Source organism: Somniosus microcephalus, chromosome 2 (assembly GCF_052327205.1).
Source record: "Somniosus microcephalus isolate GS21.2 chromosome 2, FLI_Smic_1.0, whole genome shotgun sequence".
Lineage (NCBI taxonomy): Eukaryota > Metazoa > Chordata > Chondrichthyes > Squaliformes > Somniosidae > Somniosus > Somniosus microcephalus.
Window position 1 is genome coordinate 81,011,912 of NC_140988.1, and position 25,897 is coordinate 81,037,808.

Sequence of the window (25,897 nt, forward strand, 5' to 3'; positions counted from 1 at the left end):
GACCCATTCCTGGGAATCCCCTGTAAATACTGACCCATTCCTGGGAATCCCCTGTAAATACTGACCCATTCCTGGGAATGCCCTGTAAATATAAACCCATTCCTGGGGGCTCCCTGTAAATACTGACCCATTCCTGGGAATCCCCTGTAAATACTCACCCATTCCTGGGGGCTCCCTGTAAATACAGAGCCATTCTTGGGAATCCCCTGTAAATACTCACCCATTCCTGGGAATCCCCTGTAAATACTGACCCGTTCCTGGGAATCCACTGTAAATACTGACCATTTCCTGGGAAACCCCTGTAAATGCTGATCCATTCCTGGGAATCCCCTGTAAATACTGACACATTCCTGGAAATCCCCTGTAAATACTGACCCATTCCTGGGAATCCCCTGTAAATACTGACCCATTCCTGGGAATCCCCTGTAAATACTGACCCATTCCTAGGAATCCCCTGTTTATACTGACCCATTCCTGGGAATCCCCTGTAAATACTGACCCATTTCTGGGAATCCCCTGTAAATACAGACACATTCCTGGGGACCCCTGTAAATACTGACCCATTCCTGGGAGTCCCCTGTAAATACTGACCCATTCCTGGGAATCCCATGTAAATACTGAACCATTCCTGGGGGCTCCCTGTAAATACTGACCCATTCCCGGTAATCCCCTGTAAATACTGACCCATTCCCGGGAATCCCATGTAAATACTGAACCATTCCTGGGGACCCCCTGTAAATACTGACACATTCCTGGAAATCCCCAGGAAATACTGACCCATTCCCGGGAATCCCCTGTGAATACTGAACCATTCCTGGGGACACCCTGTAAATACTGACACATTCCTGGAAATCCCCTGTAAATACTGACCCATTCCTGGGAATCCCCTGTAAATACTGACCCATTCCTGGGAATCCCCTGTAAATACTGACCCATTCCTGGGAATTCCCTGTAAATACTGACCCATTCCTGGGAATCCCCTGTAAATGCTGACCCATTCCTTGGGAACCCCTGTAAATACTGACCCATTCCTGGGGGCTCCCTGTAAATACTGACCCATTCCTGAGAATCCCCTGTAAATACTAACCCATTCCTGGGGGCTCCCTGTAAATACAGAGCCATTCTTGGGAATCCCCTGTAAATACTCACCATTCCTGGGAATCCCCTGTAAATACTGACCCATTCCTGGGAATCCCCTGTAAATACAGACCCATTCCTGGGAATCCCCTGTAAATACTGACCCATTCCTGGGAATCCCCTGTAAATCTTACACATTCCTGGGAATCCCCTGTAAATACTGACCCATTCCTGGGAATCCCCTGTACATACTGACCCATTCCTGGGAATCCCCTGTAAATACTGACCCATTCCTGGGAATCCACTGTAAATACAGACCCATTCCTGGGGGCTCCCTGTAAATACTGACCCATTCCTGGGAATCCCCTGTAAATACTGTCCCATTCCTGGGGGCGCCCTGTAAATACAGAGCCATTCCTGGGAATCCCCTTTAAATACTGACCCATTCCTGGGAATCCCTGTAAATACTGACCCACTCCTGGGAATCCCCTGTAAATACTGACCCATTCCTGGGAATCCCCTGTAAATACTGATCCATTCCTGGGAATCCCCTGTAAATACTGACCCATTCCTGGGAATCCCCTGTAAATACTGATCCATTGCTGGGAATCCCCTGTAAATACTGACCCATTCCTGGGAATCCCCTGTAAATACTGACCCATTGCTGGGAATCCCCTGTAAATACTGACCCAATCCTGGGGACCCCCTGTAAATACTGACCGATTCCTGGGAATCCCCTGTAAATACTGACCCATTCCTGGGAATGCCCTGTAAATACTGACCCATTTCTGGGGGCTCCCTTTAAATAATTACCCATTCCCGGGGGCTCCCTGTAAATATTGACCCATTCCTGGGAATCCCCTGTAAATACTGACCCATTCCTGTGAATTCCCTGTAAATACTGACCCATTCCTGGGAATCCCCTGTAAATGCTGACCCATTCCTGGGAATGCCCTGTAAATACTGACCCATTCCTGGGGGCTCCCTGTAAATACTGACCCATTCCTGGGAATCCCCTGTAAATACTCACCCATTCCTGGGGGCTCCCTGTAAATACAGAGCCATTCTTGGGAATCCCCTGTGAATACTCACCCATTCCTGGGAATCCCCTGTAAATACTGACCCGTTCCTGGGAATCCCCTGTAAATACTGACCATTTCCTGGGAAACCCCTGTAAATGCTGATCCATTCCTGGGAATCCCATGTAAATACTGACACATTCCTGGAAATCCCCTGTAAATACTGACCCATTCCTGGGAATCCCCTGTAAATACTGACCCATTCCTGGGAATCCCCTGTAAATACTGACCCATTCCTAGGAATCCCCTGTTTATACTGACCCATTCCTGGGAATCCCCTGTAAATACTGACCCATTTCTGGGAATCCCCTGTAAATACAGACACATTCCTGGGGACCCCTGTAAATACTGACCCATTCCTGGGAGTCCCCTGTAAATACTGACCCATTCCTGGGAATCCCCTGTTAATACTGACCCAATCCTGGGGTCCCCCTGTAAATACTGACCTATTCCTGGGAATCCCCTGTAAATACTGACCCATTCCTGGGAATCCCCTGTAAATACTGACCCATTCCTGGGGGCTCCCTGTAAATAATTACCCATTCCCGGGGGCTCCCTGTAAATACTGACCCATTCCTGGGAATCCCCTGTAAATACTGACCCATTCCTGGGAATCCCCTGTAAATACTGACCCATTCCCGGGACTCCCCTGTAAATACTGACCCATTCCAGGGAATCCCATGTAAATACTGACCCATTCCCGGGAATCCCCTGTAAATACTGACCCATTCCTGGGAATCCCCTGTAAATACAGACCAATTCCTGGGAATCCCCTGTAAATACTGACCCATTCCTGGGAATCCCTTGTAAATACTGACCCATTCCTGGGAATCCCCTGTAAATATTGACCCATTCCTGGGAATCCCCTGTAAATACTGACCCATTCCTGGGAATCCCCTGTACATACTGACCCATTCCTGGGAATCCCCTGTAAATACTGACCCATTCCTGGGAATCCCCTGTAAATACTGACCCATTCCTGGGAATCCCCTGTAAATCTTACACATTCCTGGGAATCCCCTGTAAATACTGACCCATTCCTGGGAATCCCCTGTACATACTGACCCATTCCTGGGAATCCCCTGTAAATACTGACCCATTCCTGGGAATCCACTGTAAATACTGACCCATTCCTGGGGGCTCCCTGTAAATACTGACCCATTCCTGGGAATCCCCTGTAAATACTGATCCATTGCTGGGAATCCCCTAAAAATACTGACCCAATCCTGGGGACCCCCTGTAAATACTGACCGATTCCTGGGAATCCCCTGTAAATACTGACCCATTCCTGGGAATGCCCTGTAAATACTGACCCATTTCTGGGGGCTCCCTTTAAATAATTACCAATTCCCGGGGGCTCCCTGTAAATATTGACCCATTCCTGGGAATCCCCTGTAAATACTGACCCATTCCTGTGAATTCCCTGTAAATACTGACCCATTCCTGGGAATCCCCTGTAAATGCTGACCCATTCCTGGGAATCCCCTGTAAATACTGACCCGTTCCTGGGAATCCCCTGTAAATACTGACCATTTCCTGGGAAACCCCTGTAAATGCTGATCCATTCCTGGGAATCCCCTGTAAATACTGACACATTCCTGGAAATCCCCTGTAAATACTGACCCATTCCTGGGAATCCCCTGTAAATACTGACCCATTCCTGGGAATCCCCTGTAAATACTGACCCATTCCTAGGAATCCCCTGTTTATACTGACCCATTCCTGGGAATCCCCTGTAAATACTGACCCATTTCTGGGAATCCCCTGTAAATACAGACACATTCCTGGGGACCCCTGTAAATACTGACCCATTCCTGGGAGTCCCCTGTAAATACTGACCCATTCCTGGGAATCCCCTGCAAATACTGACCCATTCCTGGGAATCCCCTGTAAATACTGACCCATTCCTGGGGTCCCCCTGTAAATACTGACCCATTCGTGGGAATCCCCTGTAAATACTGACCCATTCCTGGGAATCCCCTGTAAATACTGACCCATTCCTGGGGGCTCCCTGTAAATAATTACCCATTCCCGGGGGCTCCCTGTAAATACTGACCCATTCCTGGGAATCCCCTGTAAATACTGACCCATTCCTGGGAATCCCCTGTAAATACTGACCCATTCCTGCTGAAAACCCTGTGAATACTGACCCATTCCCGGGAATCCCCTGTAAATACTGACCCATTCCAGGGAATCCCATGTAAATACTGACCCATTCCCGGGAATCCCCTGTAAATACTGACCCATTCCTGGGAATCCCCTGTAAATACAGACCAATTCCTGGGAATCCCCTGTAAATACTGACCCATTCCTGGGAATCCCTTGTAAATACTGACCCATTCCTGGGAATCCCCTGTAACTACTCACCCATTCCTGGGAATCCCCTGTAAATACAGACCCATTCCTGGAAATCCCCTGTAAATACTGACCCATTCCTGGGAATCCCCTGTAAATACTGACCCATTCCTGGGGACCCCCTGTAAATTCTGACCCATTCCTGGGAATCCCCTGTAAATACTGATCCATTCCTGGGAATCCCCTGTAAATACTGACCCATTCCTGGGAATCCCCTGTAAATACTGATCCATTCCTGGGAATTCCCTGTAAATACTGACCCAATCCTGGGGACCCCCTGTAAATACTGACCCATTCCTGGGAATCCCCTGTAAATACTGACCCATTCCTGGGAATCCCATGTAAATACAGACCCATTTCTGGGGGCTCCCTGTAAATAATTACCCATTCCTGGGGGCTCCCTGTAAATACTGACCCATTCCTGGGTATCCCATGTAAATACTGAACCATTCCTGGGGGCTCCCTGTAAATACTGACCCATTCCCGGGAATCCCCTGTAAATACTGACCCATTCCCGGGAATCCCATGTAAATACTGAACCATTCCTGGGGACCCCCTGTAAATACTGAACATTCCTGGAAATCCCCTGTAAATACTGACCCATTCCCGGAATCCCTGTGAATACTGAACCATTCTGGGGACACCCTGTAAATACTGACCCATTCCTGGGAATTCCCTGTAAATACTGACCCATTCCTGGGAATCCCCTGTAAATACTGACCCATTCCTGGCAATTCCCTGTAAATACTGACCCATTCCTGGGAATCCCCTGTAAATGCTGACCCATTCCTTGGGAACCCGTGTAAATACTGACCCATTCCTGGGGGCTCCCTGTAAATACAGAGCCATTCTTGGGAATCCCCTGTAATACTCACCATTCCTGGGAATCCCCTGTAAATACTGCCCAGTTCCTGGGAAACCCCTGTAAATGTTGATCCATTCCTGGGAATCCCCTGTAAATACTGACCCATTCCTGGGAATCCCCTGTAAACAATGACCCATGACTGGGAATCCCATGTAAATACTGAACCATTCCTGGGGGCTCCCTGTAAATACTGACCCATTCCCGGGAATCCCCTGTAAATACTGACCCATTCCCGGGAATCCCCTGTGAATACTGAACCATTCCTGGGGACCCCCTGTAAATACTGACACATTCCTGGAAATCCCCTGTAAATACTGACCCATTCCTGGGAATCCCCTGTAAATACTGACCCATTCCTGGGACTCCCCCTGTAAATACTGACCCATTCCTAGGAATCCCCTGTAAATACTCACCCATTCCTGGGGCTCCCTGTAAATACAGAGCCATTCTTGGGAATCCGCTGTAAATACTCACCATTCCTGGGAATCCCCTGTTAATACTGACCCGTTCCTGGGAATCCCATGTAAATACTGACCAGTTCCTGGGAAACCCCTGTAAATGCTGATCCATTCCTGGAATCCCCTGCAAATACTGACCCATTCCTGGGAATCCCCTGTAAATACTGACCCATTCCTGGGGGCTCCCTGTAAATAATTACCCATTCCCGGGGGCTCCCTGTAAATACTGACCCATTCCTGGCGACCCCCTGTAAATACTGACCCATTCCCAGGAATCCCCTGTAAATACTGACCCATTCCAGGGAATCCCCCTGTAAATACTGACCCATTCCCAGGAATCCCCTGTAAATACTGACCCATTCCAGGGAATCCCATGTAAATACTGACCCATTCCCGGGAATCCCCTGTAAATACTGACCCATTCCTGGGAATCCCCTATAAATACAGACCCATTCCTGGGAATCCCCTGTAAATACTGACCCATTCCTGGGAATCCCCTGTAAATACTGACACATTCCTGGGAATCCCCTGTAAATACTGACCCATTCCTGGGAATCCCCTGTACATACTGACCCATTCCTGGAATCCTCTGTAAATACTGACCCATTCCTGGGAATCCACTGTAAATACTGACCCATTCCTGGGGGCTCCCTGTAAATACTGACCCATTCCTGGGAATCCCCTGTAAATACTGACCCATTCCTGGGGGCGCCCTGTAAATACAGAGCCATTCCTCGGAATCCCCTTTAAATACTGACCCATTCCTGGGAATCCCCTGTAAATACTGACCCGTTCCTGGGAATCCCCTGTAAATACTGACCCTTTCCTGGGAATCCCCTGTAAATACTGACCCATTGCTGGAATCCCCTGTAAATACTGACCCAATCCTGGGGACCCCCTGTAAATACTGACCGATTCCTGGGAATCCCCTGTAAATACTGACCCATTCCTGGGAATGCCCTGTAAATACTGACCCATTTCTGGGGGCTCCCTTTAAATAATTACCCATTCCCGGGGGCTCCCTGTAAATATTGACCCATTCCTGGGAATCCCCTGTAAATACTGACCCATTCCTGTGAATTCCCTGTAAATACTGACCCATTCCTGGGAATCCCCTGTAAATGCTGACCCATTCCTGGGAATGCCCTGTAAATACTGACCCATTCCTGGGGGCTCCCTGTAAATACTGACCCATTCCTGGGAATCCCCTGTAAATACTCACCCATTCCTGGGGGCTCCCTGTAAATACAGAGCCATTCTTGGGAATCCCCTGTGAATACTCACCCATTCCTGGGAATCCCCTGTAAATACTGACCCGTTCCTGGGAATCCCCTGTAAATACTGACCATTTCCTGGGAAACCCCTGTAAATGCTGATCCATTCCTGGAATCCCATGTAAATACTGACACATTCCTGGAAATCCCCTGTAAATACTGACCCATTCCTGGGAATCCCCTGTAAATACTGACCCATTCCTGGGAATCCCCTGTAAATACTGACCCATTCCTGGGAATCCCCTGTAAATACTGACCATTTCTGGGAATCCCCTGTAAATACAGACACATTCCTGGGGACCCCTGTAAATACTGACCCATTCCTGGGAGTCCCCTGTAAATACTGACCCATTCCTGGGAATCCCCTGTAAATACTGACCCAATCCTGGGGTCCCCCTGTAAATACTGACCCATTCCTGGGAATCCCCTGCAAATACTGACCCATTCCTGGGAATCCCCTGTAAATACTGACCCATTCCTGGGGGCTCCCTGTAAATAATTACCCATTCCCGGGGGCTCCCTGTAAATACTGACCCATTCCTGGGAATCCCCTGTAAATACTGACCCATTCCTGGGAATCCCCTGTAAATACTGACCCATTTCTGGGGGCTCCCTTTAAATAATTACCCATTCCCGGGGGCTCCCTGTAAATATTGACCCATTCCTGGGAATCCCCTGTAAATACTGACCCATTCCTGTGAATTCCCTGTAAATACTGACCCATTCCTGGGAATCCCCTGTAAATGCTGACCCATTCCTGGGAATGCCCTGTAAATACTGACCCATTCCTGGGGGCTCCCTGTAAATACTGACCCATTCCTGGGAATCCCCTGTAAATACTCACCCATTCCTGGGGGCTCCCTGTAAATACAGAGCCATTCTTGGGAATCCCCTGTGAATACTCACCCATTCCTGGGAATCCCCTGTAAATACTGACCCGTTCCTGGGAATCCCCTGTAAATACTGACCATTTCCTGGGAAACCCCTGTAAATGCTGATCCATTCCTGGGAATCCCCTGTAAATACTGACCCATTCCTGTGAATTCCCTGTAAATACTGACCCATTCCTGGGAATCCCCTGTAAATGCTGACCCATTCCTGGGAATGCCCTGTAAATACTGACCCATTCCTGGGGGCTCCCTGTAAATACTGACCCATTCCTGGGAATCCCCTGTAAATACTCACCCATTCCTGGGGGCTCCCTGTAAATACAGAGCCATTCTTGGGAATCCCCTGTGAATACTCACCCATTCCTGGGAATCCCCTGTAAATACTGACCCGTTCCTGGGAATCCCCTGTAAATACTGACCATTTCCTGGGAAACCCCTGTAAATGCTGATCCATTCCTGGGAATCCCATGTAAATACTGACACATTCCTGGAAATCCCCTGTAAATACTGACCCATTCCTGGGAATCCCCTGTAAATACTGACCCATTCCTGGGAATCCCCTGTAAATACTGACCCATTCCTAGGAATCCCCTGTTTATACTGACCCATTCCTGGGAATCCCCTGTAAATACTGACCCATTTCTGGGAATCCCCTGTAAATACAGACACATTCCTGGGGACCCCTGTAAATACTGACCCATTCCTGGGAGTCCCCTGTAAATACTGACCCATTCCTGGGAATCCCCTGTAAATACTGACCCAATCCTGGGGTCCCCCTGTAAATACTGACCCATTCCTGGGAATCCCCTGTAAATACTGACCCATTCCTGGGAATCCCCTGTAAATACTGACCCATTCCTGGGGGCTCCCTGTAAATAATTACCCATTCCCGGGGGCTCCCTGTAAATACTGACCCATTCCTGGGAATCCCCTGTAAATACTGACCCATTCCTGGGAATCCCCTGTAAATACTGACCCATTCCTGCTGAAAACCCTGTAAATACTGACCCATTCCTGGGAATCCCCTGTAAATACTGACCCATTCCTGGGAATCCCCTGTAAATACTGACCCATTCCCGGGAATCCCCTGTAAATACTGACCCATTCCAGGGAATCCCCTGTAAATACTGACCCATTCCTGGGAATCCCTTGTAAATACTGACCCATTCCTGGGAATCCCCTGTAAATATTGACCCATTCCTGGGAATCCCCTGTAAATACTGACCCATTCCTGGGAATCCCCTGTACATACTGACCCATTCCTGGGAATCCCCTGTAAATACTGACCCATTCCTGGGAATCCCCTGTAAATACTGACCCATTCCTGGGAATCCCCTGTAAATCTTACACATTCCTGGGAATCCCCTGTAAATACTGACCCATTCCTGGGAATCCCCTGTACATACTGACCCATTCCTGGGAATCCCCTGTAAATACTGACCCATTCCTGGGAATCCCCTGTAAATACTGACCCATTCCTGGGGGCGCCCTGTAAATACAGAGCCATTCCTGGGAATCCCCTTTAAATACTGACCCATTCCTGGGAATCCCCTGTAAATACTGACCCACTCCTGGGAATCCCCTGTAAATACTGACCCATTCCTGGGAATCCCCTGTAAATACTGATCCATTCCTGGGAATCCCCTGTAAATACTGACCCATTCCTGGGAATCCCCTGTAAATACTGATCCATTGCTAGGAATCCCCTAAAAATACTGACCCAATCCTGGGGACCCCCTGTAAATACTGACCGATTCCTGGGAATCCCCTGTAAATACTGACCCATTCCTGGGAATGCCCTGTAAATACTGACCCATTTCTGGGGGCTCCCTTTAAATAATTACCCATTCCCGGGGGCTCCCTGTAAATATTGACCCATTCCTGGGAATCCCCTGTAAATACTGACCCATTCCTGTGAATTCCCTGTAAATACTGACCCATTCCTGGGAATCCCCTGTAAATGCTGACCCATTCCTGGGAATCCCCTGTAAATACTGACCCGTTCCTGGGAATCCCCTGTAAATACTGACCATTTCCTGGGAAAGCCCTGTAAATGCTGATCCATTCTTGGGAATCCCCTGTAAATACTGACACATTCCTGGAAATCCCCTGTAAATACTGACCCATTCCTGGGAATCCCCTGTAAATACTGACCCATTCCTGGGAATCCCCTGTAAATACTGACCCATTCCTAGGAATCCCCTGTTTATACTGACCCATTCCTGGGAATCCCCTGTAAATACTGACCCATTTCTGGGAATCCCCTGTAAATACAGACACATTCCTGGGGACCCCTGTAAATACTGACCCATTCCTGGGAGTCCCCTGTAAATACTGACCCATTCCTGGGAATCCCCTGTAAATACTGACCCAATCCTGGGGTCCCCCTGTAAATACTGACCCATTCGTGGGAATCCCCTGTAAATACTGACACATTCCTGGGAATCCCCTGTAAATACTGACCCATTCCTGGGGGCTCCCTGTAAATAATTACCCATTCCCGGGGGCTCCCTGTAAATACTGACCCATTCCTGGGAATCCCCTGTAAATACTGACCCATTCCTGGGAATCCCCTGTAAATACTGACCCATTCCTGCTGAAAACCCTGTAAATACTGACCCATTCCCGGGAATCCCCTGTAAATACTGACCCATTCCAGGGAATCCTATGTAAATACTGACCCATTCCCGGGAATCCCCTGTAAATACTGACCCGTTCCTGGGAATCCCCTGTAAATACAGACCAATTCCTGGGAATCCCCTGTAAATACTGACCCATTCCTGGGAATCCCTTGTAAATACTGACCCATTCCTGGGAATCCCCTGTAAATACTGACCCATTCCTGGGAATCCCCTGTAAATACTGACCCATTCCTGGGAATCCCCTGTAAATACTGACCCACTCCTGGGAATCCCCTGTAACTACTCACCCATTCCTGGGAATCCCCTGTAAATACAGACCCATTCCTGGGAATCCCCTGTAAATACTGACCCACTCCTGGGAATCCCCTGTAACTACTCACCCATTCCTGGGAATCCCCTGTAAATACAGACCCATTCCTGGAAATCCCCTGTAAATACTGACCCATTCCTGGGAATCCCCTGTAAATACTGACCCATTCCTGGGGACCCCCTGTAAATTCTGACCCATTCCTGGGAATCCCCTGTAAATACTGATCCATTCCTGGGAATCCCCTGTAAATACTGACCCATTCCTGGGAATCCCCTGTAAATACTGATCCATTCCTGGGAATTCCCTGTAAATACTGACCCAATCCTGGGGACCCCCTGTAAATACTGACCCATTCCTGGGAATCCCCTGTAAATACTGATCCATTCCTGGGAATCCCCTGTAAATACTGACCCATTCCTGGGAATCCCCTGTAAATACTGACCCATTCCTGGGAATCCCATGTAAATACAGACCCATTTCTGGGGGCTCCCTGTAAATAATTACCCATTCCTGGGGGCTCCCTGTAAATACTGACCCATTCCTGGGTATCCCATGTAAATACTGAACCATTCCTGGGGGCTCCCTGTAAATACTGACCCATTCCCGGGAATCCCATGTAAATACTGAACCATTCCTGGGGACCCCCTGTAAATACTGACACATTCCTGGAAATCCCCTGTAAATACTGACCCATTCCCGGGAATCCCCTGTGAATACTGAACCATTCCTGGGGACACCCTGTAAATACTGACCCATTCCTGGGAATTCCCTGTAAATACTGACCCATTCCTGGGAATCCCCTGTAAATACTGACCCATTCCTGGGAATTCCCTGTAAATACTGACCCATTCCTGGGAATCCCCTGTAAATGCTGACCCATTCCTTGGGAACCCGTGTAAATACTGACCCATTCCTGGGGGCTCCCTGTAAATACAGAGCCATTCTTGGGAATCCCCTGTAAATACTCACCATTCCTGGGAATCCCCTGTAAATACTGCCCAGTTCCTGGGAAACCCCTGTAAATGTTGATCCATTCCTGGGAATCCCCTGTAAATACTGACCCATTCCTGGGAATCCCCTGTAAACAATGACCCATGACTGGGAATCCCATGTAAATACTGAACCATTCCTGGGGGCTCCCTGTAAATACTGACCCATTCCCGGGAATCCCCTGTAAATACTGACCCATTCCCGGGAATCCCCTGTGAATACTGAACCATTCCTGGGGACCCCCTGTAAATACTGACACATTCCTGGAAATCCCCTGTAAATACTGACCCATTCCTGGGAATCCCCTGTAAATACTGACCCATTCCTGGGACTCCCCTGTAAATACTGACCCATTCCTAGGAATCCCCTGTAAATACTCACCCATTCCTGGGGGCTCCCTTTAAATACAGAGCCATTCTTGGGAATCCCCTGTAAATACTCACCATTCCTGGGAATCCCCTGTTAATACTGACCCGTTCCTGGGAATCCCATGTAAATACTGACCAGTTCCTGGGAAACCCCTGTAAATGCTGATCCATTCCTGGGAATCCCCTGCAAATACTGACCCATTCCTGGGAATCCCCTGTAAATACTGACCCATTCCTGGGGGCTCCCTGTAAATAATTACCCATTCCCGGGGGCTCCCTGTAAATACTGACCCATTCCTGGGAATCCCCTGTAAATACTGACCCATTCCTGGCGACCCCCTGTAAATACTGACCCATTCCCAGGAATCCCCTGTAAATACTGACCCATTCCAGGGAATCCCATGTAAATACTGACCCATTCCCGGGAATCCCCTGTAAATACTGACCCATTCCTGGGAATCCCCTATAAATACAGACCCATTCCTGGGAATCCCCTGTAAATACTGACCCATTCCTGGGAATCCCCTATAAATACAGACCCATTCCTGGGAATCCCCTATAAATACAGACCCATTCCCGGGAATCCCCTGTAAATACTGACCCATTCCTGGGAATCCCCTGTAAATACTGACACATTCCTGGGAATCCCCTGTAAATACTGACCCATTCCTGGGAATCCCCTGTACATACTGACCCATTCCTGGGAATCCCCTGTAAATACTGACCCATTCCTGGGAATCCACTGTAAATACTGACCCATTCCTGGGGGCTCCCTGTAAATACTGACCCATTCCTGGGAATCCCCTGTAAATACTGACCCATTCCTGGGGGCGCCCTCTAAATACAGAGCCATTCCTCGGAATCCCCTTTAAATACTGACCCATTCCTGGGAATCCCCTGTAAATACTGACCCGTTCCTGGGAATCCCCTGTAAATACTGACCCTTTCCTGGGAATCCCCTGTAAATACTGACCCATTGCTGGGAATCCCCTGTAAATACTGACCCAATCCTGGGGACCCCCTGTAAATACTGACCGATTCCTGGGAATCCCCTGTAAATACTGACCCATTCCTGGGAATGCCCTGTAAATACTGACCCATTTCTGGGGGCTCCCTTTAAATAATTACCCATTCCCGGGGGCTCCCTGTAAATACTGACCCATTCCTGGGAATCCCCTGTAAATACTGACCCATTCCTGTGAATTCCCTGTAAATACTGACCCATTCCTGGGAATCCCCTGTAAATGCTGACCCATTCCCGGGAATCACCTGTAAATACTGACCCATTCCTTGGGAACCCCTGTAAATACTGACCCATTCCTGGGGGCTCCCTGTAAATACTGACCCATTCCTGGGAATCCCCTGTAAATACTCACCCATTCCTGGGAATCCCCTGTAAATACTGACCCGTTCCTGGGAATCCCCTGTAAATACTGACCATTTCCTGGGAAACCCCTGTAAATGCTGATCCATTCCTGGGAATCCCCTGTAAATACTGACACATTCCTGGAAATCCCCTGGAAATACTGACCCATTCCTGGGAATCCCCTGTAAATACTGACCCATTCCTGGGAATCCCCTGTAAATACTGACCCATTCCTAGGAATCCCCTGTTTATACTGACCCATTCCTGGGAATCCCCTGTAAATACTGACCCATTTCTGGGAATCCCCTGTAAATACAGACACATTCCTGGGGACCCCTGTAAATACTGACCCATTCCTGGGAGTCCCCTGTAAATACTGACCCATTCCTGGGAATCCCCTGTAAATACTGACCAAATCCTGGGGACCCCCTGTAAATACTGACCCATTCCTGGGAATCCCCTGTAAATACTGACCCATTCCTGGGAATCCCCTGTAAATACTGACCCATTCCTGGGGGCTCCCTGTAAATAATTACCCATTCCCGGGGGCTCCCTGTAAATACTGACCCATTCCTGGGAATCCCCTGTAAATACTGACCCATTCCTGGGAATCCCCTGTAAATACTGACCCATTCCTGGGGGCTCCCTGTAAATACTGACCCATTCCTGGGAATCCCCAGTAAATACTGACCCATTCCTGGGGCGCACTGTAAATACAGAGCCATTCCTGGGAATCCCCAATAAATACTGACCTATTCCTGGGAATCCCCTGTAAATACTGACCCGTTCCTGGGAATCCCCAATAAATACTGACCTATTCCTGGGAATCCCCTGTAAACACTGACCCATTCCTGGGAACCCCCAGTAAATACAGAAACAATCCGGAAAACCCCTTTTGAATCTCCTTAAAACTATCTCTTTGACCAAGCTTTTGGTCACCTGCCCTAATTTCTCCTTATGTGGCTCGGTGTCAAATTTTTTGCCTTGTAATACTCCTGTGAAGCGCCTTGGGACATTTTACTACGTTAAAGGCACTGTATAAATACAAGTTGTTGAATGTCCTGCAAATACTGACACACTACAGCAACGACTGTCAGTGTTCAAAGAAAGACAGTCAGGATATTACCCCAATGGGCCTTCGCACCAAAATTCAGCCTGCCTCCATTTAATGTTGGCAAAGGGAGCTTGTTGACATTCTAATAAGGCAACTCTGACTCAGTAAAGAAAACATTGCATCATTAGAATGTTATTCTCCAGATTCAGACCATCAAAGAGACTTCGAGGGAAGTCATTTTATGTTTGGCTCCTATCTGTGACATCGGGTCTTGGCTTTAAGGAATCACTATGGGCTCTTTCCTTGCACAGGAATGTCACTCTAATTCATTGGCAATACAACATGTAGAAGAATCCAAACAGGAACATAGGAATAGGAGTCGGTCATTCAGCGCTTCGTGTCTGTTCTGCCATTCAATTAGATCACGGCTGATCTGCACCTCAACTCCATTTACCCCCCTTTGATCCCTGGTCTTTGATAGGAAATACAAACTGAGTTAATGCAACCTGTCCTCGAAATTTAACCCTTTAAGCCCTGGTGAATGTGCACTGCACCCCCTCCAAGGCCAATATGCCTTTCCTGAGGTGCAGTGCACAAAACCTAACGCAGTACTCCAGATGAGGTCTGATCAAGGCTCTATACAACTGAAGCATCACTTCCTCCCCTTTCTATTTCAGCCCCCTAGAGACAATGGCTAACATTCCATTAGCCTTTGATGACTTTTTGTACCTGTGCACCAGCATTTAGTGATTTGTGTATATGGACACCTAAATAAGGACATAAGAAATAGGAGCAGGAGTAGGCCATTTGGCCCTTCGAGCCTGCTCCGCCGTTCAATAAGATCATGGCTGATCTTCTACCTCATCTCCACTTTCCTGAACTACCCCATACCCCTTGATTCCCTTAATATTCAAAAATCTCTTGCTCTCTATCTTGAATATACTCAACGACTGAGCCTCCACAGCCCTCTGAGGTAGAGAATTACAAAGATTCACCACCCTCTGAGTGAAGAAATGTCTCCTCATCTCAGTCCTAAATGACCGACCCCTTATTCTGAGACTGTGACCCCTGGTTCTAGACTCCCCAGCCAGGGGAAACATCCTCCCTGCATCTATCCTGTCAAGCCCTGTAAGAATTTTGTATGTTTCAATGAGATCACCTCTCATTCTTCTAAACTCTTGAGAATATAGGCCCATTCTACATAATCTCTCATCATAGGGCAATCCCCCCATCCCAGGAACCAGTCTGGTGAACCTTCGTTGCACTCCTTCTATGGCAAGTATATCCTTCCCTAGGTAAGGAGACCAAAACTGTACACAATACTGCAGGTGTGGTCTCACCAGGGCCCTATATAATTGCATCCTTCTGCGCCTCTACAGATCTTAGTTTCTCACCATTAACAAGGTATTCCAATTTGTCTTTCACATATCCAAAGTGAATGACCTAAAACCTCCCCACATTGAACGCCATATGCTGGTGGTTCTGGGAGAGGGATGCGGTGGGTCTGTGGGAGAGATTTTGCAGATCTGGAAGAGGGATCTGGTGGCTCTAGGAGAGGGATCTGGAAGCGGGGAGAGGGGACCATGTCTTACTTTCTGGTCAGTCCTCCTGCATACGATTGCCATAGTCCCTCTACTGCCTCCTTTCTTCTAGCACTTCCCCTCAATCGGCGGCGCAGGGGGAATATTGGAGAGAAATCGCCCACTATTATATTATACAGCTGGAATGGCAATGGGTAGTAGCTGGCAGTGGGGGGGCAGAGGAAAATGTCGGGGGCCAAGTTTAGGGGCGGCGAGTCAGCGGTGTGATCTTTGTCAGTATCCTATCCAACATTATTTCAAGCGCGCCCTATTGCAGACACGATGTTTAGTTACACCCCTCCATTTACCTGTGGGGAGATCTTGAGCTCGCTGATGTCTGAGAGCCACTCAAATCGCACCACATCTGCTACACTTCGATTGGTCATCGTGAAGGTCACTTGATAAGGCTTGCGGATGTGACAGTCTCCAAACTGAACGTGGTCCAATCGAGTTGCTGGGATGGATGACAATAAAAACATTTTCAATGTGTTCCTTTATCCTACAACTAGACTGCTGAGAACCTCACCTTGAGAGTAAAAAATATCCAATAAGACAACATTCAATGTTTGATCAGACAGACTAGCCTGAACTATCGGATCAGGTAATTGGACAGATATTGACACACCCACTGCTGGGTTCAGTTGCTGCAATTGAAGTGTAATAGCCAAGCTTTGACAATGCACTGAAGTGTCAGCATTGATTATGGCCTCAAGTCTCTGGAGTGGGACTTGAACCCACAACTCTCTGACTCAGAGGCAAGAGTGCTACCACTGAGCTATGACTGACACTTAAAACACAACTATAACCAAAAACAGGTGAAAAACGTCAGGGTAGATTTTGTCACATCCCAAGTCAGTGGGTGAGGCTTCCCTACAGCCAGTGTATATCATAAAACAAATTTCTGGACGTATGAGGCCTTGACCAAGGTGCAAGGCTGGACAAAATTCACCCTGCAGGGTTTGCAGGCTTTTTGAATTACAGTTACCCCTTCTTCTGAAAAAAGGACTGGTAGCTCTATTTTCTAACGAGTGCTAATCAAAATGGCAGCGGAGAGTAATTAGCTGTGGTGAATTTCATTGGTGAGAATAGCAGACAACCACTCAAAGGTGACTCAAACCTATAGGTGCTACTGAATCTCTTAACAACATATAAATAATCACAATTTCATCCATCTCAGTTGTGGAGTGCGCATAAACATTCTGTTATGGCACAACATCAATGCTAAAATGTCTGTTTCATGGAGTGGACATTGGAGGTCATCATATAATGTGCCAGAGAAACAAGAGGACATTTCTGATCAGGCAGGGCAGCACATGAACAGATTCATGTCAGGTGGCTTATGGCCTCTTCTGCCATTGGTTGAGCCAGTTGTCGTCTTCTCTTTGACAATGGCCCTTTGCATGGCTAGATTGCGAGGGGAGCATCAGGTTAGTAATCATGTTCGATACATATGGGAACCTGTACTGCATGGCCTTCCGTGATTGTGCCCTTCCACCTCCAGAATCAGCTGATGGGCAGGGATGGCCAGTGGGATATCTATAGGTCCTACTTAGGCAGAGCTCAGTTACAGCCCACACCCAGAAACAGCAGATGAAGTGCAGCTTTAAGAAGGTGTGAACAGCAGCAATAGTGAAATCCAAGGACAGTGTGAAATAATGAAATCCATCAGCAAACATGCTTGATGTAAGTACCAGACAGACTTCCCTGTAAGGAACAGGGCGCAATACAGGTGAATGGGCCAACTATGCAATGCCAGTTTTAAATGGGCGCTGAGTTCCAGCAGGGCTGTTCAGGTGCTCAGATTGCATTAATGAGCCAAGATCCTATTTACATTTTCCTGAACCCTTAATGAGGCCGGCACGCTAATCCTCGATGCCAGGGGTCCTTCCCTGCGGCATTATGCTGCAACGGGCACTACAGGCACACCGCAGGCCTCAGGCGTCAGCAGCACATGATACAGGTTGGCTCCACCCACTGCAAGGATCAGTCGGTAGCACTCTTGCCTCTGAGTCAGAGGGTTGTGGGTTCAAGTCCCGCTCCAGAGACTTGAATACAATATCTAGGCTGATATTCTACTGCAGTACTGAGGGAGTGCTGTACTGTTGGAGGTGCTGTCTTTCGGTTAAGATTTTAAACCAAGACCCCATCTGTCCTCTCAGGTGGATGTAAAAGATCCCATGGCATTATTTTGAAAAGAACAGGGGAGCTCTTCCCGGTGTCCTGTCAAACATTTATCCCTCAACCAACATTAATAAAACAGATTTTTTGACCTGCTGAGTATTTCCAGCATTTTCTGTTTCTATTTCAGATTTCCAGCATCTGCAGTATTTTGATTTTGTATTAGTGCTTAATTCACTGCCACTTCTCTTCTAGGAATGCCCACCTTGTAGAAGTTCTGCTCTTCTCTCTGATGGGATTTCCATTTGTCTCTTTTACCTTGTTCATCTTCATTGCTTTCTCTTTCCCTTCTCATGTTTGATCAGGTATCTACCAAAACTCACTTCCACAGCCACATCTCCTTCCTCAGCAACGTTCCCCAGCTCTGATTTATTCCAACTTAAATTCCACCCTTCATGTTTCAGATCCACCCAGGACTACAGATATCTCCAAGATACTCAGCATTCCTCGAACCACCGCTCTCGCCACATCCTGAGATCCACGCTCAACCACATGAACACTCTCAACCTCTCTCTTCAGCAGCACCGAGTAACTATCTCAAAGCTGTCCTGGCCCGCAGTTCCATTTCATCCTTCGCCACATCTGGAGCTTTAACAAAAAACTTTGGCCTAGAAATTCACTGGCCTTAGCGCCGCTTTTGAGGCGCTAGAGGGCCTAGCGCCGAAGTTATGGCCAGTTTAGAAATTGACAGGGGCCCTAAATCGGCGTTAGGCCGGTAGCACTGCGCCGGCACCGATGACGTCATCGGTGTGCGCAGCGTCCCGGTTGCCATGGTAACCCGCCCGAACTCGGAAATTGAGTTGCGGCCGCCTCGCCCGTGGCAACCGCAAGCAACGTTCTGGCAGAGGTGCCTTACAGAACTTTGCACCGGCGCATTAAAGGCCCCGCGGCGGCCGGCCGCTTTCCCGCCAGCCGCCTGGCCGCAGCTCCCTCCCCGGACTTCCCCCCCCCCCCGCCCCCGGAACAGAAGCAAGCCCGGCACTTGTCCGAGGTGCCGGGCTCATTTTTAAAAAGATTATCGCGGGCCGCGGCCGGGTGCAGGCAGCTCCTCCTTAACGGAAGGAGGAGGCCTGCACTTCCCGAGCCTGCCGCACCGCAGCGGGCGCCGCAGCGCCGGAATAGCGCCGCAATGCGGCGCGTGGCGCCAGTTTTGAGGCGCTGAGACCCCTCAGTAGCGCCGGCAGCCGTTTGGGTGCGGCGCTACTGAATTTTTGGCGCGCGCAGGGGGACTTAGCGCCGGCACTAACTTCCGGCGCTAAAGCCCTCGCTGCGCCAAAACCGAATTTCTAGGCCTTTGTGTCTTCCTTTTAGGTGTCAAGAATTGCAAATTTCAACAACTCTTGGACACCAACGCCCCTCTTCTTCCTTCTTCCCCTTCACTTTCCTCTGACCCCATCCCTTCTCCCAATCTCATGCCCTGCTGTGTTTTCACTATCCTCTCTGACCTTCCACTCTCTGACCTCGAACGATCAGTCCTCAGCAAAGGCCTGAGCTTCATTCCCTTACGCCACCACCTCAATAAATTTTGAGCTTGGCATGACGCAGAGTTCTTTTTTCATTGCCTTCGTCTCCGTGCCCGTTTTTTTGGCCAGGAGCATTCCCTCCGCACAGTGGACCCGTGCTCTCATTTTCAGAATTCTCGTCCTACCTGGATCCCTCCATCAGGCCTCTTACCCTCTCTAGATCTTTTCATTGCGAATTACTGGCACAATTTTCAGCACTCCGCTCTCTCAGATCCACTCCCAACATAGTCATTAAACCTGCTGACAAGGGTGCTGTTGTTGTTTGGTGAACTGACCTCTACCTGAACGCCAGCTCTCTGACACTTTCTCCTACCTCCCCCTGGGCCACGGCCCCACTACCGAACAATCAAGCCATCGTTAGCTCCGAAAATCAAGAAGTAGAATTAGTTTGAGTGGAACAAAGAAACAGCAAGGAGCAGAAAACATTGGTGGGGATTCTTTATCGGCCCCCAAACAGTAGTTGTAATGTAGGGCAGAGTATAAATCAAGAAATTAGAGGCGCATGTAACAAGGTTAATACAGTAATTATGGGGGACTTTAATCTACATATCGACTGGGCAAACCAAATTTGCAGTAATAGTGTGGAGGACGAATTCATGGATTGTATACAAGATAGTTTTCTAGATCAGTATGTTGAGGAACCAACTAGGGAACAGGCTATTTTAGATCTAGTATTGCACAACGAGAAAGGGTTCATTAATAACCTTGTAGTAAAGGGGTCTTTAACAAAGAGTGACCACAATATGTTAGAATTTTATATTGAGTTTGAAAGTGATTCAGTTAAATCTGAAACTAGGGTCTTAAATCTAAACAAAGCAAACTACGTCGGTATGAGGGGCGAGTTGGCTAAGGTAGATTGGGAAACTACATTAAAAGGTATGACGGTAGACAAGCAATGGCTAGCATTTAAAGAATTAATACATAACTTACAACAAATATAGATTCCTTTAAGGCACAAAAACCTCACAGGAAAAGTGGTCCAACCGTGGCTAACAAGAAGTTAAAGATAGTATTAGATCAAAGGGAGAGGCTTATAATGTTGCCACAAAGAGTAGTAAGCCTGAGGATTGGGAGGATTTTAGAATTCAGCAAAGGAGGACCAAGAAATTGATAATGAAAGGGAAAATAGAATATGAGAGTAAACTAGTGAGAGACATAAAAACAGACTGTAAAAGCTTCCATAGGTATATAAAAAGGAAAAGATGAGTGAAAGTAAATGTGGGTCCCGTACAAGCTGAGACAGGAGAAATTATAATGGGGAATATAGATGTAAACGGATATGATATAATTGGGATTGCGGAGGCATGGCTCCAGGGTGACCAAGGCTGGGAATTCAACATCCAGGGGTATTCAATATTCAGGAAGGATAGGCAAAAAGGAAAAGGCAGTGGGGTAGCATTGCTGGCTAAAGAGGAGATTAACACAATAGTAAGGAAGGATATTAGCTCTGATGATGTGGAATCTGTATGGGTAGAGCTGAGAAATACCAAGGGGCAGAAAACATTAGTGGGAGTTGTATACAGACCCCCAAACAGTAATGCCCCAAACAATGAGGTTGGGGATGGCATTAAATGGGAAATTAGAGATGAGTGCAATAAGGGCACAGCAGTTATCATGGGTGACTTTAATCTACATATAGATTGGTCTAACCAAATTAGTAACAATACTGTGGAAGAGGAATTCCTAGTGTGTTACGGGATGGTTTCCTGGACCAATATGTCGAGGAACCAACTAGAGATCAGGCCATCTTAGACTGGGTATTATGTAATGAGAAAGGATTAATTAGCAATCTTGTTGTGCGAGGCCTCTTGAGGAGGAGCAATCATAATATGATAGAATTCTTCATTAAGATGGAGAGTGAAGTAGTTGATTCAGAGACTTGGGTGCTGAATTTAACTAAAGGAAACTACGATGGTATGAGGCGCGAGCTGGCTAGGATGGATTGGGGAATGTTACTTAAAGGGTTGACGGTGAATAGGCAATGGCAAACATTTAAAGATCGCATGGATGAACTACAGAATTTGCTCATCCCTGTTTGGCATAAAAATAAAACAAAAAAGGTGACTCAACATTGGCTAACAAGGGAAATTAGGGATAGCATAAGATCCAAGGAGAGGACATATAAATTGGCCAGAAAAAGCAGCAAACCTGAGGATTGGGAGCAGTTTAGGATTCAGCAAAGGAGGACAAAGGGATTAATTAAGAGGGGGGAAATAGAGTATGAGAGTAAGCTTTCGGGGAACATAAAAACTGACTGTAAAAGCTTCTATAGATATGTGAAGAGAAAAAGATTGGTAAAGTCAAGCATAGATCCCTTGTAGTCAGAATCAGGGGAATTTATAATGGGGAACAAAGACATGGCAGACCAATTAAATACATACTTTGGTTCTGTCTTCACAAAGGAGGACACAAAGAAACTCCCAGGGTAACATAGGGTCTAATGAAAGGGAGGAACTGAATGAAATCAGTATTTGGTGTTAGGGAAATTGACAGGATTGAAGGCCGATAAATCCCCAGGGCCTGATAATCTACATCCTGGGGTACTTAAGGAAGTGGCCCTAGAAATAGTAGATGCATTGCTGGTCATCTTCCAAAATTCTACAGACTCTGGAACAGTTCCCATGGATTGGAGGGTAGCTAATGTAACCCCACTATTTAAAAAAGGTGGTAGAGAAAAAAATGGGGAATTATAGACCGGTAAGCCTGACATCAGTAGTGGGGAAAATGCTAGAGTCCATTAGAAAAGATGTAATAGCAGAGCACTTGGAAAACAGCGACAGGATCAGACAAAGTCAACATGGATTTACAAAAGGTAAATCGTGCTTGACTAATCTACTGGAATTTTTTGAGGATGTAACTGGTAGAATAGATAAGGGAGAACCAGTGGATGTGGTGTATTTGGACTTTCAGAAGGCTTTTGATAAGGTCCCGCATAAGAGACTAGCGTGCAAAGTTGAAGCACATGGGATTGGGGGTAAGGTACTGACTTGGATGGAAAACTGGTTGGCAGACAGGAAGCAAAGAGTTGGAATAAACGGGTCTTTTTCCAAGTGGCAGGCAGAGACTAGTGGGGTAATGCAGGGATCTGTGCTAGGACCCCAGTTATTCACAATATATATTAATGATCTAGACAAGGGAACTAGATGCAATATCTCCAAGTTTGCAGGTGACACAAAGCTGGGTGGGCGTGTGTTATGTGAGGCGGATGCAGAGAAACTCCAGTATGATTTGGACAGGTTGGGCGATTGGGCAGATGCATGGCAAATGCAGTATAATGTGGATAAATGCGATGTTATCCACTTTGGTGGCAAAAACAGGAACGCAGATTATTATCTGAATGGCAATAGATTGGGAAAAGGGGAAGTGCAACGAGACCTGTGCGTCCTTGTGCACCAGTCGCTGAAGGTAAGCATGCAGGTGCAGCAGGCGGTTAAGATGGCAAATGGTATGCTGGCCTTCATAGCAAGAGGATTCGAGTACAGGAGCAAGGATGTCTTGCTGCAGTTGTACAGGGCCTTGGTGAGACCACACCTTGAGTATTGTGTACAGTTTTGGTCGCCTTATCTGAGAAAGGATGTTCTTGCCATGGAGGGAGTGCAGCGAAGATTCACCAGACTGATACCTGGGATGGCAGGAATGACGTATGGAGAGAGATTGGGTCGATTAGGCTTATATTCGCTAGAGTTTAGAAGAATGAGAGGGGATCTCATTGAAACTTATAAAATTCTAACAAGACTAGACAGACTAGATGCAGGAAGGATGTTCCCGATGGCGGGGGAGTCCAGAACCAGGGGTCACAGTCTAAGAATAAGGGGTAAGCCATTTAGGACTGAGATGAGGAGGAATTTCTTCACCAGAGAGTGGTGAACCTGTGCAATTCTCTACCACAGAAGACAGTTGATATATTCAAGAAGGAGTTAGATATATTTCTTAAGGCTAAGGGGATCAAGGGATATGGGGAGAAAGCAGGGACAGGGTGATGTAATAAAATGCACTTGGTTTGAGTATAAAGCAAGGCTTTAATCAACTTGTTTCAGAACATGGAGGTCTAGTTGTACTTCACTAGTTCCTGTCTTACAAAATGTCCCTGGGCAGGCTGGGCCACCCCCGAGTATTTATACTCCTTGGACGGCGCCACCACCTGGCCATCCCGTGTTATTTCATGAGTAGTTTCTTTATGATGATGAGATTTATAACATTCTTCCTGCCTAAAAGATTTGAAGCCTGACTACTTCCTCTTAATCAATTAGGCGGACCACGAATAGCCGCAGTCTTTTAGATCTTTGTTTATGGCTAGAAAGCACATCTTCCCGGACTGTGTCTTGGTCCCTGGGCCGCTTAATCCGTACCGGTGGATCGACAGGGCCCGTGTTGCCCTGATCGACCCGAGGGAGGCTGGGGAGATCGTGACTCCGGGTGCGGGTCCCCTCAGGCGCAGAGCTGGCTTCATCCTGTTTGATAGCCAGGGGTTGATCGGCGTCCTGGTCTCGGGTGGCCATCCCACGGGGAGCGCTCGGCTCCCCGAGTGGATCCAGTGGGGCAGCCGGCAGATCTCTCGATGTCCCAGGTAGGGCGTCATCTTCAGGGGAGCGCAGAGTGTCGGCATCATCACCGTGGGTCCCTCTATCAGTTGGGTCCGTGGAACCGGCTGGACAGGGAGCCAGGTCCCGGAGCGAAACGGTGGGCTCCCAGCCATCAGGTTACCGCACGTGCACGTACATGGGATTGACACCCGTGAGTTCTACCTCGTCGACGAGGGGATCATTTTTCGAAGATCGGGTGAATCTTCGGAGCAGCACGGGGCCGGGAGCTGCCAACCATGACGGTAGGGACGTCCCATGGGTGGAGTGACGCTGGAAGCTGAAGAATCGCTCCGGAGGTGTGACATAGAAAGAAGAGACCTGATGGAATGCAACACGTCAGGGAGCATAGTTTCCCACTGCTGGTCTGGTAGGTTGCACGACCTCAGCGCAAGATGAACAGCGTTCCAAATGATAGCGTTGTATCTCTTAACCTGTCCATTACCGATGGGATGGTACAGTGTCGTTTTACTTGTGGTGATTCCCCGTTGGGAGAGATAACTTTTGAGTTCACTTGATACGAATGAGGGACCCCGATCAGAGTGGATGAAATTGGCCGTACTGCAAAGGGAAAAGACTTGATCAAGGCGTTTGATCACTGTGGAAGTAAGCATCTTGGGACAGGGGAAAGCAAAGGGAAAGCGTGAATGTTCGTCTACCATAGTAAGTAAGTAGGTGTTTCGCGTTGAGGAAGGCAATGGCCCTTTAAAGTCAATGCTGAGTCGCTGCATAGGCTGCATAGCGTGTATGAGTGAGCCATCCGATGGACGGAAGAATTGTGGTTTTAATTCCACACAAATTCTAGAGGAGCATGTTCTTTACACATCTTCCATAGAAAATGGGAGATTTTTAGATCGCACCAAGTGCAACATACGGATAACGCCAGGATGGCATAAGTCATTATGAAGATCCGCAAGAGTCGAAGTTGACATAGAAGAACAAAATGCCCGTGTGAGGGTATCCAGGGCCACATCCTCTTTGCCGGGTCGATAATGTATGGTGTATCCAAAGGCGGCCAATTCCATCCTCCAGTGTTGTATTTTGTTATTCTTGATCTTAGTGCATTTCCGGTTATCCAGCATAAAGGCCACGGAGTGCTGATCGGTTATAAGTGTGAAATGGCGACGAGTGAGAAAATGACTCCATTTACGTACAGCTTCGATGATGGCCGTAGCCTCCTTCTCGACAGGAGGTTAATGGAGCTCACTACCCTGCAAAGTTCTGGACAGAAATGCAACAGGTTGACCACCTTGATTCAAGGTAGCAGAGATCGCCACATCCGACACATCGCACTCGACCACGAAAGAA

The 25,897-nt window shown here is 47.8% G+C and overlaps 1 protein-coding gene across 1 annotated transcript in view; it reads right to left on the reverse strand.

Annotated features, from left to right (window-relative positions):
• The window catches only part of LOC147122783 (axonemal central pair apparatus protein HYDIN-like), a 239,763-nt gene that overhangs the window by 162,314 nt on the left and 51,552 nt on the right, over positions 1 to 25,897 (reverse strand). Inside the window, exon 6 of the mRNA XM_085963935.1 lies at positions 16,617 to 16,762. Within this exon, the coding sequence (XP_085820061.1) occupies positions 16,617 to 16,762 (146 nt within the window). The remainder of the gene's footprint in view (positions 1 to 16,616; positions 16,763 to 25,897) is intronic.